At 44.6% G+C, this 16,632-nt stretch overlaps 1 protein-coding gene across 1 annotated transcript in view; it reads right to left on the bottom strand.

Moving 5' to 3' along the window:
• The window catches only part of LOC144596765 (metabotropic glutamate receptor 1-like), a 175,572-nt gene that overhangs the window by 123,891 nt on the left and 35,049 nt on the right, over positions 1-16,632 (bottom strand). Inside the window, exon 3 of the mRNA XM_078405527.1 lies at positions 15,310-15,559. Within this exon, the coding sequence (XP_078261653.1) occupies positions 15,310-15,559 (250 nt within the window). The remainder of the gene's footprint in view (positions 1-15,309; positions 15,560-16,632) is intronic.

Genomic DNA, 16,632 nt, shown 5'->3' with positions numbered 1-16,632 from the left:
ACATGGTAACGATGTACTGCCTCTGTTCAGAGCTCTCACCTCCTTCCAGAAGCCAGTAACATCGTTACCAAGGAGCTTATCAGCCATAGAGTCTGCTCTCATTAATTGTTCGTGTTTGCTGATATAACGAACTGCATATTTATACCGAGCATTACTAAGCTTTTTGTGATCCAGGACAGGCCTCTCTCTGGGGCCTACCTGCCAGGACCCAAGCCTTAAAGGCATCCTTAGCTTCAGCATGATGAGCAGCCACATGTTTATTCCACCCTGGCTTAATGCTGTGTCTTTTATCAGAGTGAGTAAAGCATGGCCTACTAGCTTCATACACAGCACCCACAATACAATTATACATAGCACAGAGGTCCTTACAGTGAGCGCTGTTATTACAATTCACATCAGTACACATAATCGCATCTCTGGGTAGATATACATTACTTAGAAGGACATCAGTTCTCCCATAGTATAACATCACATCCTCATCTGAGAGCTTAGACCAATCCAGTTTAGCCTTACAGGCACTATTAACCCCCTGAGACATCTCCGGGAGACTGCCCCAATCGAGTGCCATAACAAAAGGAACATGATCAGACATAAATGCCTCATACACAATCTCCATAGATCTTAGAATATCATGAGCATCAGCAGTGCTAATGCAGTGGTCAAGCCATGATGTAGAGTGCCAGGCCTCACTTATGTAAGAATAACTATCTGCAGGTAGGAGCTTTTGGCTGGATAATATAAGAGTGTTATCGACACAAAACTGCAGCATATGCTTTGCAAACAAGGAACTTTTGTCTGATAGGTCAGCATTCATGTCACCCACTACATAGATACTTGTGGAATGATTATCAGAAATAAAAGAATTTATAAAAGCTAATCTAATCAGGTATTCGTCTTCATTTTGTTGTGACTCATACGGTGTGTATACATTGAGGATAGTAACCTCTTTGTTATTCATTTTTATCTGTATAGCGATACACCAGTCAACTTCTAGCCTAATGACATTAATAGCAGAGTCCATCCTTTTCTGCCAAAGGATGGCCACTCCCCCTACTTTCCTTCCTCTCACTATTCCCATAGATAGGTCAGTAGTGGACTCACCAGCCCCGTGGAAATCGTCATTAAAAGAGTTCAATTTTCCCAAGTCCTGTTTCGATAAAAACGTTTCTTGTAAACATAAAATGTCACAGCTTTTCAGCAGGTTGTCAACTACTATACGTCGGGCTCTGTCTCCTGCGTTGTTACCCAGGCATAGCCCGCGGCAGTTGTATGATCCAACCCGCATAAAGTTTAACTGGGCAGGGTGGCAGCCCCATTCAGCACTCTTGCTCCCGTCTCTCCCGCTTTACGTGGTTCATAATATCGCCTCACAACAGAGCCTTCAGGCCAGAGTTCTGGGTTATACATGTCCGCAACTTCATTGCACTCAGCACACACTTTAAACGAGCTATATCTGGTGCTCGCAGTAACAATACGTTCACATCTAACGGCACGGCCAAGTTGAGCAGCCAAGTAAATAGACAACGTCTCTGCATCAAGGTCTGGTGAGAATCTGGTAGCAAAAACACTCACCAACTTCGTTTGAACCACTCTTATATTCCCTTGTGCACGAGTACCAACAATAGGCTTGGACACCCTCCGTACAGGTTTTCCAGCACGCTGTTTGGACAAGGCAGGCTGGCCCTCGGCATGATTCTTTCGAACTTGGCCATGTTTCACCACATGTCTCCATTTCGTGGAGTTTTCCACAGTTCCTCCAGGAGTCAGACCAACATGCCCAGCCCCACTCCCCGCACCTGCCCCGACAGAAACGCCCAGGATCAACTCCGTGCGAGATGATGCAGGAGCCAGGAACCCACAGTTGGAATCACCACCATCAGAAGAGCCAGGGGCACTCGTATTAGCCAGCACCACGCCATTCCCCCCAGCCGGGGGATCGCGCAGTGCGCTCCCGAAGGTCATTCCAGCATCAGTCGAGACAACCAGCCCTCCACCACTACTCGGTTCCAGCCGGCTCTCAACAGCAGCAACTCTGCAGCCCATGGTCACAGCCACAGAACGCAGCTCCTCGCCGACAGCCGCCTGTAGTTTAACGGCATGCCTTAGCACGCAAACCTCACTGTGCAGCCGCTCCATCTTGCTGAGCAGATTTGAGACATCCAGGTTGTTAAACGTCACAGGTGGCAGCTCGTCCAAGTAATGGGAAACAAAACGGGGGATATTTTCTCCACACTCATTCAGCAGTTTTAAGCAGCTTTTAACATTGTTCGCGTCCTTATGGTTGCCTTTGGAGACCACGTACCGTTGTTTAGTATCAGGACAAAGATCAAACAATGACCAAGCCATATGTATTTCGGATGTGAGAGGGAACGGGAGCCCCCAGCGGAAGCCCACACAGTCAGAGGAGGAACGTGCAAGCTCTACACAGGCAGCACCGGAGGTCAGGATCGAACCCAGGTCACTGGAGCTGTGAGACGGCAGCTCCACCAGCTTTTCCAGTTTATCCCAGTTTGCAGTGGAGAACCGCCACTATTCTCCTATAAAACCTGCAGCAAAGTGTTTGCACTGAATTTTTTTTTTTAAATTACCATTTGAAAATCATGAAATTGCTGTTTGACTCCAGTAATAATAATAACTTTGCTGAGAAAAAACGTAATGGCACAAGATATAAGAAAATACAACAAAACCGATTTGGACAGATTGTGTGTAGGCGTACAGTGCACACGAGTGCCATGGGTCATTGACTTCACCCTTTGCCAATGATTTCAGCTACTCCTAAGCTACTGTCTCAGGCAATGTTACACAATCACTGACACACTGCAACAAGATGGGACGCCATTTACCCCATCAACTCCATGCTGGCAGTCTGCAAGTGCAATACATTTCATCCCAAATTCATGTCCTAACCCTGCATCCCTGAATTTATTTATTTTTAACTTTCAAGTACTAACCAAACTCCCTATTGAACACCACAATTGTATTTGCTTCTGCTTTCCCCCTGACAATGCAATCCTGACCCTAACCACTTCCTGGCTAAAAGGGTTCCTTTTCCGGTCACTTTTGCCAATCACCTTCATTCTGGTTCTCGATCTTTTCACCAGTCGGAACAGCTCCTCTCTGTCTTGATGAAGGGTCCCAACCCGAAGAGTCGCCCTCTGCACTTCTTTCCACAGATGCTGCCTGACCCGTTGAGTTCCTTTGCCTTTTCTTCAAGATTCCAGAATCTGCAGTCTCCTGTGTCTGTGGCTCCTCCCCATTTACTCAGTTTATTCTGTTTAAACCTCTCATGATTTTAAATGTCGCCATGACTGAAGGGCTTGAGCTCGGAGAGAATGGATAAGCTGGGACTATTTCCCCTGGACCATAGGAGGCGGAGGGTTGACCTAATAGAAATAAATAAAATTATGGATAAGGTAGATGATCTGTCTTTTTCTTAAGTAGAGGGCTTAGGTTTAAGGTGAGAGGGGAAAGATTTAAAGGAGATTTGAGGGGCAAGTTTTTTTTCACAGAGAGTGGGGGGTATGTGGAATGAGCTACCAGAGGAAGTGCTGGAGGTGGGTGCAATTACAATGTTTAAAAGACATTTAGACAGATAGGCGAGTCGGAAAGGTTTGTAGGCACTAGCTCAGAGAGACACCTTGGACAAGATGGGCTGAAGGGCCTGTTGCCATGGTCTATGGCTCTTTACTGACATATGTAAAGAAAATGGTTAATATCTGTTCGCCTCCTCCTGAATTCTGCATGCCTGATTCAATTAACATCCTTATTTTATGCCACAGGACCAGACACAGCCAAATGAATTATGTTCTGAAATTGTACTCCCACATCACTTAGTAACACATAAATACCAAATAATACATATTCGCACAAACGCGAAGATGAAGATCTAAATTTGCAGGCGATTTGATTCTACTTGAAGTGATAAGTATCTTCTAGACAGAAGACAATGTTTGTTGTTTCAGCAAGACTGCACAACTATTTGAAAGGATTGGCTCTGATGGGCAAAGATCCCAATTCTCCAAATAGAAATTGTTGGCAATGCACATCAGAAAAATGGCCCTTTTAAACTGTCACGTCTTTCCTGAATCTCAGCTGTGGTTCGGTGTATTGTGTTGTTGCCTTGGATGCAGAGGTGGTGAGTTTCATTTCCATTCCAGAGAGCTTGGCACATTAAAAGATGGTGTGATTCCTACATTAAATCTGTTCAGTGCAAATGGAATATACTTGATTGGCTATGATCTGCTCTGAGACATCGCAAAGCCATGAAAGGTGCAATGCAGGTGTAGAAATGCAAGTTCTGTACTTCTCCCAATTCATGGAATCCATGATTTCTACAAAACAACCTTAATGGGTTCATGACATTGCCTTCTGAATGTGTTGCTGCGCAGGTTTTGCAAGGTCCTTGTGAACAGGTTTATGCTCATCAGTCTGTTCAGTGGGACCAAGTCAGGATCAAGAGGGTAAAGACGATTATTGGCAGTGCATGCTGAACAACACTCTCGTGAATGTATAAAATAACTATTCTAACCAGAGGACACGTGAGAAGGAGCCAGCAGCTTCCGAATTTCATAGCTTATGGTTCTGGAATGAGGCCAGCAATCTTGACGTGGGGGAATTTGAACTTCACCGTGACTAATTCTAATTCTAATTTCCAATTCATCTCATAAAACTATTAACCTGGAATGGGAAAAGAGCCACAAAACTCAGCTTGGCATAAAAATAACTTGTAGTTCTATATATATATATATATATATATATATATATCCTTCCAATCCTATTCAGCCTGGTCTCTATATGGTCCAGTCCATACCTTTGCTGTTGACTCTGAAGTCACTTTGTTTCTGTGTTAATCAGAAATTCAGGACATACCAGGCCAGATTGTGCCTGAATTGGTCAGTGACGTCTTCATCGCAGCCACTCCATCAAACCCAGGATCAGTTCATCTTAAAGATAGGGCGGCACGGTGGCGCAGCGGTAGAGTTGCTGCTTTACAGCGAATGCAGCGCCGGAGACTCAGGTTCGATCCTGACTACAGGTGCTGCACTGTAAGGAGTTTGTACGTTCTCCCCGTGACCTGCGTGGGTTTTCTCCGAGATCTTCGGTTTCCTCCCACACTCCAAAGACGTACAGGTATGTAGGTTAATTGGCTGGGTAAATGTAAAAATTGTCCCTAGTGGGTGTAGGATAGTGTTAATGTACGGGGATCGCTGGGCGGCACGGACTTGGAGGGCCGAAAAGGCCTGTTTCCGGCTGTATACATATGATGATGATATGATGATAGACACAAAGTGCTGGAGTAACTCAACGGGTCAGAGGACAGCTATTTTCTCTGTCCCTCTCTTCCCCTCCCCCTTCCCAGTTCTCCCTCTATCTTCCTGTCTCCACCTATATCCTTCCTTTGTCAAGCCCCCCTGACACCAGTCTGAAGAAGGGTCTCGACCCGAAACATCACCCATTCCTTCTCTCCCGAGATGCTGCCTGACCTGCTGAGTTACTCCAGCATTTTGTGAATAAATATTTTCGATTTGTACCGCATCTGCAGTTATTTTCCTACAGAGACATTTATATACTGTTGAAACAACTTTAAAATTCTACAATTATTTAAAAAAATATTTAAAAAATACATTTAACTGATATAAATTAATGAGAAACTTCAATATTAATGAAAGTGAAACAACTTCCATTTGCTTTGCCTTTTCTGTCTTTATCATTGATCTATCACACATCCTACCGTGGCTAGTGTAAAGTTGAGGGGCCAGGTGCAAAGTGCATATGGCCCCATAGTTCCACACAACTGAGCTGTGCTCTTGGGCTTGGCACAGAACCCGGCAGCAGAGTAGAAAGTCAGGTGCTCCCCTCCCCACACAACCCCCACCCCCAGAGCTAGACCCATTACGTTCAGTATGTCCAGGGCTGGAAGAAGATTGTGTGAGGTTACAGGTGGAAAATGAACTGACGTGACCGAGCACCACAGAGGGAAGGAAAACTGACCGAATATCTTAAGCAGGTGCAAAGGGAAGAAGACACAAGGCAGCTTTGTGCACTCTGATAAACAGCCACATAGGCACCATCAGTGAACCTCCACTGTAACCCTAATGGCCAGCTGAGATAAAAGATCCATCCCAACAACAAGTCCCTATGTGCTGAAACCTCTGTTTTCCCATCCTTCTGTCCACTACTCCATCCTTCTGTCCACTTTGATCCCGAGCTTGAGAGTATTACTGTAGCCTTGCATTTATATGGCATCTTCCAATACCTTAAGATGCCCCAAATTTCGGATGATCAGCCATGATCGTATTGAATGGCGGCGCTGGCTCGAGGGGGCGAATGGCCTACACTCACACCTATTTTTTATGCTATGTTTCTATGTTTCAAAGTGCTTTTAGTCCACCCCAACACCTTTAAACTGCAGGTAAACTACAGCCACGCAAACACAGCAGCAATGTAGCCAAAGAAAAAAAAATCCAGGCTGGAACTCTACTTTGAAATGGTACCATAGGATCTTTCACATCCATTTAGTTTTGTTTAGTTTAGAGATGCAGCGAGGAAAAATCCAAGCTGAGCAATGATCAGCCGAACAATAGTTCTACCCTACATACTAGAGCCAACTTTCAATTTTTTAAGGGTGAAACTAATCGGGTTTGTACACCCGATTCCTCACTCTATCAATTCATACTCAAACTAGGGCCGGTTGGTACATTGGCCATTTAGATTTTTTCCAGTGTGTGTATGAGTGATAGGATCTGGAAGAAACCAATGGAGAATGATGGGTATAAAATAGGATTTCTGTGGGGTTGGTTTGTGGATGTTTGATGATTGGCGTGGGCTTGGTGGGACAAAGCACTAGGTGAGCAATATTATTTGCCGTCTAGAAAAATGCAGGTGATCCTATCGAAACAGATAAGATTCAATGGGGCACGACAGAGTAGCTGTTGACATCACGCCACAATTGGGACAATCTTGGATGAGGGAACATAGTGACAAAAATAGGCTATGATCATTCAGGGGTGAAGGAATTTCTTCTCACAAAGGGTGTGAATTCTTTTCGCCAGAGGGTTGTGGCGACTACACCATTGGTGGCGTTTGAAGAGAAAGTAGATGCATTTTGAAACAATAAACCATCAGACGTAGGAGCAGAATTAGGCCATTCAGTCCATCGAGTCTACTTCGCCATTCAATCATGGATGATCTATTTATCTCTCCCTTCCCATTCTCCTGTCTTCTCCCCGTAACATTTGACACCCTTACTCATCAGGATCCCGTCAATCTCCACTTTAAAAATACCCAATGTCTTGGCCTCCACAGCTGTCTATGGCAATGAATACTGCAGATTCACCACAGATTCACAGATCAGGGAAGGGAGGCCACAGGGAACCGGAGAAGAGAAGATGAGGCTCTGGGAAGAGTAGTCAAGGTCATATTGAATGGTGAGGCAGGTTTAAGCGGCCGAATGGCCTATTCCTGGTCCTGTTTTCTCTTATTCATTTGTTTTCATGCTACAGGACTCAGTTATGAAAGATATTTTAAATAAAAAAAATTCAGACTAGACCAAGTTGAGCCCAAACCTCTCCTCCCCCCTCCTCCCCTCTTCCCCCCTCCACCCTCCCTCTCCACCCATCCCTCCACCCCTCCTCCCCCTCCCCCTTCCTCTCACCTCTTGCCCTCTCCCCCTTCCACCCCCCTCCCCTCCCCCCACTCCATCCCCCTCAACCCCCCTTATCCTTCTTCCTCCCCCTCCCTCCTCCCTCCCTCCCTAGGAGATAGATTTAAACTTTAAAATGTGAATAACTTTAAAAATATACCACCGATTTCAATGACATTCATTAACACCGAAGGGACGGCAGTGAGTAAGGTGGACCTAAAATTGTTGCGCTATTGTGTACCGTTTCGGCTGTAGTTCAGGAACAAACAAACAAACAAACAAACGAGAGTTTTAGGATATAGATATAAGAAAGATAACATTAATACCTAAACCAGAATTTTAAAGGTAAGTTCAGTATTAGCTCTGATCTAAATTCAGGATGTAACACATAGGAAATGGGCCATCATTTTCCAGCGTGCTGGTTTTACATTCCTCACGCGCACTGAATGAATTCACTTGAGTATAAGCAAGTGCACGGTACAAGTCAATAAATCTGCAGCTAGCTCCCAGTACAAAGCAAATCAAACACACCCGCTGAGCAGCAAACAACGCCGGAAAGAATTGGAACTGCTCGAAATGAAAAAGAACCAATTAAATAGATCAGGCACAACTGTCAGATCTCGCCGACATGAGAAACAGAGGCAGACGTACATAAAGAACAAGCAGACTACGCAAGAGAAGGATGAGCATACAGGCAGTTGATGAAAGCCTTTGTATTTGCTGCATATTTGAGCAAGGCAAAGATTGGACATGTCCTTGCAGAGAAAAAAGGAGCAAATCGAAAGATGCTCACAATTCAAGATTCAAGTTTCAAGATTCAAGATAGCTTTATTTGTCATCCAAATTGGACGAAATTCAATCACCCACAGTCCAACAATAAAAGCATTAAAATAGGCATTAAAATTACACAACCCCAAAAACACACAAAAAAAGAAACATCCATCAAAGAAACATCCATCACAGTGAGTCATATCATATCATATCATATATATACAGCCGGAAACAGGCCTTTACGGCCCACCAAGTCCGTGCCGCCCAGCGATCCCCGTACATTAACACTATCCTACACCCACTAGGGACAATTTTTACATTTACCCAGCCAATTAACCTACATACCTGTATGTCTTTGGAGTGTGGGAGGAAACCGAAGATCTCGGAGAAAACCCACGCAGGTCACGGGGAGAACGTACAAACTCCTTACAGTGCAGCACCCGTAGTCAGGATCGAACCTGAGTCTCCGGCGCTGCATTCGCTGTAAAGCAGCAACTCTACCACTGCGTTACCGTGCCGCCCTTGAACTGGACTTGACTTGGACTGGACTAGAAGTCCATCCAGCTTCACGGATAGTTCTTCCGTGGGGGAGTCCAGAACCAAAGGCCACAGTTTAAGAATAAGGGGTAGGTCATTTAGAACGGAGATGCGGAAAAACTTTTTCAGTCATAGAGTTGTAAATCTGTGGAATTCTCTGCCTCAGAAGGCAGTGGAGGCCAATTCTCTGGATGCTTTCAAGAGAGAATTAGATAGAGCTCTTAATGATAGTGGAGTCAGTGGAGTCTCCTCCAGTCCTCTCTTCACTGTGATGGAAGGCCACAATGTCTTTTCCCTTCTCCTGCCGTCTTCTCCCGCGGTCAGGTTGTTGTGGTTGCATTCAAGGCAAAACCTGCATCAGAGCTTAATGGCTGACCCAGCCCAGAAGAGTGAAATGCAGAAAGAATTTCCTCACCACCTTGGCACCATGGCTGCCACTTGATATTTGGAGGCAAGGCATGGAAAGATACGGTTCTCATGTGGGAGTAGGATTGGAATAGACGGGCAAATAGGTGGGCATGGACGTGATGGGCAGTGGGCTCTCTTTCTGTGTTGTACAACACTAAGTTATACTTCATCAATCTGCCATCCTTCCTTGGCACACATCTTAAACCTGTGACCTCTGCCACCAAGAAAGACAAGGGCTACAAATGCACGGAAGCATCATCAGTATCAAGATGCTCTATGGCACGTGAAGCTTCCAGATTCGGACATAATCACTGTGACTTCATCGCTGCTGGGTCAATGTTCTCAGGGTCTTTACCTGGCTGTAGGACCTTCGTCACTACATGAATCACAGGTTAATGAGACAACACACTGCCATCCTTTATGTGCACTGTACTGGTAACCTAGCTCATTCATTGTCCTCTCAGATACCTGTTGGGATGGATCAGTCTATTTTGTGCTGTTGAAAGTGGGGAAGCAGCTGACGGGTGGGAGTTTCCCATCACTCCATATGCCAGTCGTGGCCAACTCCTGTGCCCAATTTGGAACAGCAACACCACCATGTCCAACAAGCTCCTGGTGCACATTTCACATCAGTCCACAAAGTGCCTGGGTACCTCATTTTAGCCTGTAACATCATCACAGAATTTCAACAGACCAGTTACGATTTTGTTTATTGTCACGTGTACCAGGGTACAGTGGAAAGCTTTTGTTGCGTGCTATGCAGTCAGCGGAAAGACAATATATGATTACAGTCGAGTCATTTACAGTGCATAGATACATGATTAACGTTTAGTGCAAGGTAAAGCTAGCAAAGTCCGATCAAGGATAGTCAGAGGATCACCAATGAGGATGATTCAGTTCCTGGTAACAGCTGGGAAGAATCTGTCCACGATTCTGGAAGTGTGCATTTTCACACATCTATACCTTTTGCCTGATAGGAGAGGGGAGAAGAGGGAGTGGCCAGGGTGCGACTCATCCTTGATTCTGCTGCTGGCCTTGCCGAGGCAGCGTGGGGTATAAATAAGATCAGCCCAGTTCCGTCTGCGATCAGTTTTCAAAGGCATGACACTGTCCACGGAATTATAGTGACAAACCATTTGCTGGTAGGCTGAGCACCACCTGCTTGGGAAGGTGGGGGGTAGGGAGGAACTGTCGATGTTTCGGGTCGAACCCCTGCATGAGGACCTGGCCATAATTCCTTTCGCCACCACACATGCTGCTCAACCTCTTCCAGCATATTGTTTTCTGCTCCAGATTCCAACATCTGCACTCTCTTGAGTCTCCGAACGTAGAAGAACTCAGCCTCAATGTGCATTCTTTGAAATGACTATCCAGTTAGTTCTAACCCCCTGTTATTTTCCCACATCTTAGATTCCTCCAGATCTCCTTCAGTTTACCGTTTTTTCTTGGATTTACTCAAATCAGAGTTTATGAGGCCATACAGTCCAGGGCATGTTAATACACAACATGAAAACATTTCTTCTCAACCCGTCTCTATCCTTCTGTTGTCCACCAGTGAGGGAGTTCTGTCAGACTGAAAGTGCCTCGAGTTACACTGAAACATTCACATATCGTGCCAGACTGAAGACTGAACTCAATATGACAGATTTGTCACATCAGCTTGTGATGAAGATCATTAACTGTCTATTACTCAACATTGTACCCAGGGCTTTGCACCTTGCACTTGGCCTTCCTGCGGTAACTAATCTGCTTGAATTTTCTGTTGTTGACTAGTTGCTGCTGGAACTTTTCCGAATATAATGGAAAGGGAGCAGAAAGGATTCCTTAGACTTCAGAGATACGGCGTGGAAACACGTCCTTCGGCCCACTGAGTCCGCACCGACCAGTGATCCCGTACATTAACACTATCCTACACGCTAGGGACAATTTATAGAAACCAATGAACCTACATATCTGCACGTCTTTAGAGTGTGGGAGGAAACCAGATCACCTGGAGAAAACCCAAGCTGTCACAGGGATAACGTACAAACTTCGTACAGACAACACCCATAGTTAGTATCGAGCCTGGGTCTCTAGCACTATAAGGCAGCAATTCTACCGCTGCACTACTGTGCCACGCTAAATTCACAAATTGACAAAGATGTTACCAATTCATAAATTGACAAAGATATAACCTTGAGTTACGAGATGAGGTTGAATGGCCTTCAGGCTGCAGCCCACTTGATAACCTGGGTCCAGGGCTTGTCATGCCACCTGAGTCCATAATCCAAAGTGATACTTCCAGCGCAATAGTGGTTCACTGCCTTGTTGCTGAGGCATTAAATAAGGAGTCCTCATGAGAAAGACCCTATCTCCCCATCTTCAGAACAGGCCTGTGGCATTACTTTGAACAGTAACTGGGGATTTCGGAGTCTAAAGAAGGGTCTCAACTCAAAACATCATCTTTCCATGTCCTTCAGAAATGCTACCTGACCTGCTAAGTTACTCTAGTACTTTGTGTTTAATTATGACTGGTAACCTGGCTGACTGACCAATGCCTCCCAAGAAACTTTATTCTCTGATCAGGATTTTAATTATTGTCTGTACGACCTTGCTGTGTTCAAATTTACACTGCGATATCCTGCATTACAACAGAACTGATGCTTTAAAAGGTGTTCCATTGGCCGTCAGCACTTCGCAATGCCTTGCAGTGTGTGGGAACGACATGAAAGCAAGGGTTTTCTGTTCTTTCTTACAACTATAATTCAGTTGAATCATTTCAGTGGAAATAAGGTAATTATCAGATATTTATAGACCAGTGTCAGGCTCTATAAAGACCTTCTGTAAGGGGAAGGGTCGGGTTAATGATGTATTCTGCAGTCCATTATTGCTGAACGTGAGCTGCTGACCCTGTAATGATCTTAATCGGTTTCACAACCTTTGCCTCTGAGGCTTCTCCCAGAAATCATCTGAATTTTTTGATTCGTTCAAGGATGTAGGAGTATAGTGGCACTATATTTGTCACGTGTGATGTACAGTGAAATTCATTTTTATACACAGTTCAGTACAAGTATCACTATGCACAAGCACTTAGATACATCTTAGATAAGCATCTCAGATACAGTATGCGTGCATAGCAGTAGTACACCGAGACAGTATACAGGTAGTGTAAGAAAATAACCGCACATGCTGGTACAAATCGAAGGTATTTATTCACAAAAGGAAGAGACCCTTCGATCCAAAATGCCCCTTAAAAGGTGATGATGACTTAATGGTCAGTATTTAATTTAATTTGATTTAGTTTAGAGACAGCATGGAAACAGGCCTTTTGGCCCACTGACTCCACACCGTCATCGATTACCCATTCACACTGGTTCTATGTTATCCCACTTTCGCATCAACTCCCTGCACACTAGTCATCTCATGGCTATCACCCTGCAATTTACAGAGGCTAATTAATCTGCAAAACTGTACGTCTTTGGAATGTGGATGGAAACCGGAGCACCCAGAGGAAACCCAGGTGGTCACTGGGAGAACGTGGGAACTACACACAGAGAGGACCTGAGATCCGGATCGAACCCGGGTCTTTGGCGCTGTGAGGCAGCAACTCTACCAACTGCTCCACTGTGTCTCTGTTGCTTTCAATGAGAATGATGTGTGTTCTGGAGGTGAACATGTTGAGTGGCGGTATTCCCAAGCGCTTCTACCCTTGCCCCCAGTTTTGGAGGTCGCGGGTTGAGAAGGCTTGGTGATCTGGTACAGAACATATTGTAGATGTAGCTGCACTCTTCCTGGCAGGTGGAAAAGCTGCATCATATTCCTCGTTTGTGCCTGGGAGATGGTGGAAACGGTTTCAGAATTCAGAACTTGATTCACTCATCACACTTGCATTTGTGTTACCAGTCCAGTTAATTTTTTGGTCAATGTATGTTGGCAAGTATCTCTAAAGTCTGGACTAAATGAAATACATTGATGGCCTTGAATTCAGTGATTGTAATGCTATTGAATTTCAAAGAGCTTAAGAAAATAGGATCAGGGGTAGGCCATTCGGCCCTTCAAGTCTGCCTTCCCATTCAGTATGAGGGAAATGGTCAGAGTCTGCCTTGCATGTGATGTTATCTTGTTAACTTTAATGGAGTGACTGTTACCTGGTTTTGCTGCTTCATTTGATGAGGGGCTGTGAATGGAATTGAAAATTATTCCATCAGCAGTGAACATCCCTATTTCTGACATTATAATGGCAGGAAGGCTATTGATGTAGCACTAAAGGAGTTCCTGCAATGATGTCCTGGGACAGGAATGATTAACCCCCTCACCCCACCCCACCAATGACCAAAACCATCTTCTTTTGTGTTAAGTATATCTTCAGCAAGTGGACAGCTTTCCCTTTGGTTGCCACTGGTCCCAGCACCATGATATCACCCTTCATCAAAAGGACAATTATCCTCAGTTTGGTTTAGTGTAGTTTAGAGATGCAGCGTTGAAACATGCTCTTCCGCCCATCAAGTCCACACTGTTGCCTTCCATCACAGTGAGGGGGTGTTTGGAGTCACTGTGATGGATGTTTGTGTTGGGGTCGTGTGTCCTGTGTTCTTTTCTTTTTTGTTGTGTTCTGTGACTGCTGGAAATGTAATTTCGTTCGGTATCTCGGTACCGAATGACAATAAAGTTCTGTATTGTATCAACGACCCCCATACACTAGTTCTATCCTACACACTCTACAGATTTACAGAATATACAGAAGCCAATCAGCCTCCAAACCTGCATGTCTTCAGAATGTGGGAGGAAACCGGAGTACCCGGAGAAAACCCACACCATGACAGGGAGAAAATGCAAACTCCATTCAAACAGCACCCGAGATCAGCATCAAACTCAGGTCTCTGGCGCTGTAAGGCAGCAACCCTGCTGCTGTGCCATTGTGCTGGTCTAGTTCTGGAAGCTAGCTCTTGGACTAAAGCTTTAATGAAATCTGGAGCCAGATTTTCCTGGCCAAAGTCAAACTCAAATGCCACAAAGATATAACGATTTTTAATGGTGGTACATTGGTACAATGGTGCTTTGGTTGTTATTAATGAATGACCATTACACAGTGGTAAGTTCTGATTTTGTGGTTTTCCAGCCACAGACTGGCTCCCTTGTTGCACATTTTTATGAATCAGCTGACCGTGGTACTACTCCTTCCACCTTTGGTTGGCCTGTTTGGAAGAGTTGGAGGCTCTATACCGAAAGGTATACTCAGGAGAAGATCCCAGGCGGATCCTGGGACAAGACTTACAACAGTGGGAGTGAAGAGAGGCCATCAACAAAAGCCAACAAAGAAACAGCTTGCCTTTATTTTGGTGTCCTTTAATCACAGGCATGTCATCAAGCAGTCTCAGCCAAAGTAGTTCTTGCAAAGTGTGATCACTGGGAAATGGGTGGGAAATGTGGTGGGAGATACTAATCTCACTTTGGAATTTCTGAGCTCTTTTAAGTGCTCTATCATATCATATCATATCATATATATACAGCCGGAAACAGGCTTTTTCGGCCCTCCAAGTCCGTGCCGCCCAGCGATCCCCGTACATTAACACTATCCTATACCCACTAGGGACAATTTTTACATTTACCCAGCCAATTAACCTACATACCTGTACGTCTTTGTAAAATATCATACATTTACAACAGAGAAGGTCTTGCAGCTTTTCTGCACGCAATAGCACTAAAGACATTTCCAGCACACCAGAAGGATTGCTGAGCTGATTTGTAATACATTGTAATAATTAACTTTTTTAAAGATATTTCCATCACGCAGTTGCATCAGGATGGTGTATATTATTTTTTTTAGTCACAAAGAAATACCAAGCAGACAGGTAATAACACTGTTGCACTGTGAAGCAAGAAGATATATAATAGCTCCATCATAATCTACAGAGGAGCTTTATAATGCCAAGGCACAGTGAAAGCTGAATCACACGAAACAATCTGCTTACCTGCCGATCAGTAGGAACTCTCCCTGTACCCCAAGTCTTCTCATTGCTATCAGCAGACTTCTCACTGTCATTCCTTCACAGAAGCAGACAACAACTCTCGCCTTCGGCAGCCTTTCCCGTAACTTCCTCAGCAGTCGGTCAAACACTTTCTCCCCGGCGTTGCTGTAGATTTTACCCGAGTGTGCGATGCAGAGTCCCTCCTGTGATGCTAACTCTTTGAAGGCCTCCATCCCACTCTCTCCGTAGTTCCCTAGGGAAACAAAGATGATGCGATTTTGATTGAAAATCAAGGTGGATTATGATGATAGACACAAAATGCTGGAGTAACCTCAGCGGGTCAGGCAGCGTCTCTGGAGAAAAGGAATCATTGATCTTTCGGGTCGAGACCCTTCTTTAGACTATGGATTATGATGACATGATGTTGTGACATAAGCATGACAGGCCTCATCCTTTATGTGTTATCCCACCTCTGATTCAGAAGGCAGTGGGTTCAAGTCCATTCTGTGCCCATAGTTGAGACAGATACTTGTGTGCAGTGGAGAAGGGTTTACACTGTTGAAGACAGTCTCTTGGATAAAATGCTGAATGGAGGTTTGCTTGATCTCTAAGGTGGACACAAAAGACCCATTGACAACCAGCAATGGTTTTCTTCCTGATGATTTGGTCAACATTCATCATCCAACAAACTTTGCAAAAAATGATTGAGGTCGATTATTGCATTTCTGGTTTGGGCCATTTCCTGTCAGCAAATTAGTTATCATGTTTTCTACATTATAGTGGTGGCAATACTTCAAAAGTGTTCATCAGACATTTAGGAGGACCCTGAAGTTGGGAGCAGCACTGTACAAATTCACATCAACCATCTCCAAGTCCAAAATATCATGCAAATAAAAGCTGAATCATTGCTTTGTTATTCCCTGATACATTTAATTTAGTTTAGTTTGGTTTGGAGGTGCAGCGCAGAAACAAGCCCTTTGGCTCATGGGACCCAGGATGATCATTGCTTACCACACACTAGTTTCATGTTATCCCACTTTTGTATCCTACACACCAGGTGCAATTTACAGAAGCTAATTAACCTACAAACCTGCACATCGTTGTAATGTGGGCGGAAACTGGAGCACCTGAAGAAAACCCACAGATCACAGTGAGCACATACAAAATCTGCATAGAGAACACCTGTAGTTAGGATTGAACCTGGATCTCTACCGCTGTGCCACTGTGCCGCCCTTGTAATGAGCGCTTCAGTCATTTGGCGCAACACTGCTGTGCACATTAAGTTAAAAGGAATGTGAGAAAAATGAATTATTTTTGTTTGGTTTT

Source organism: Rhinoraja longicauda, chromosome 9, assembly GCF_053455715.1.
Source record: "Rhinoraja longicauda isolate Sanriku21f chromosome 9, sRhiLon1.1, whole genome shotgun sequence".
NCBI classification, from domain to species: domain Eukaryota; kingdom Metazoa; phylum Chordata; class Chondrichthyes; order Rajiformes; family Arhynchobatidae; genus Rhinoraja; species Rhinoraja longicauda.
Note: the sequence above shows the minus strand (reverse complement) of the source record. Positions and strands in the feature narration are given on the sequence as shown.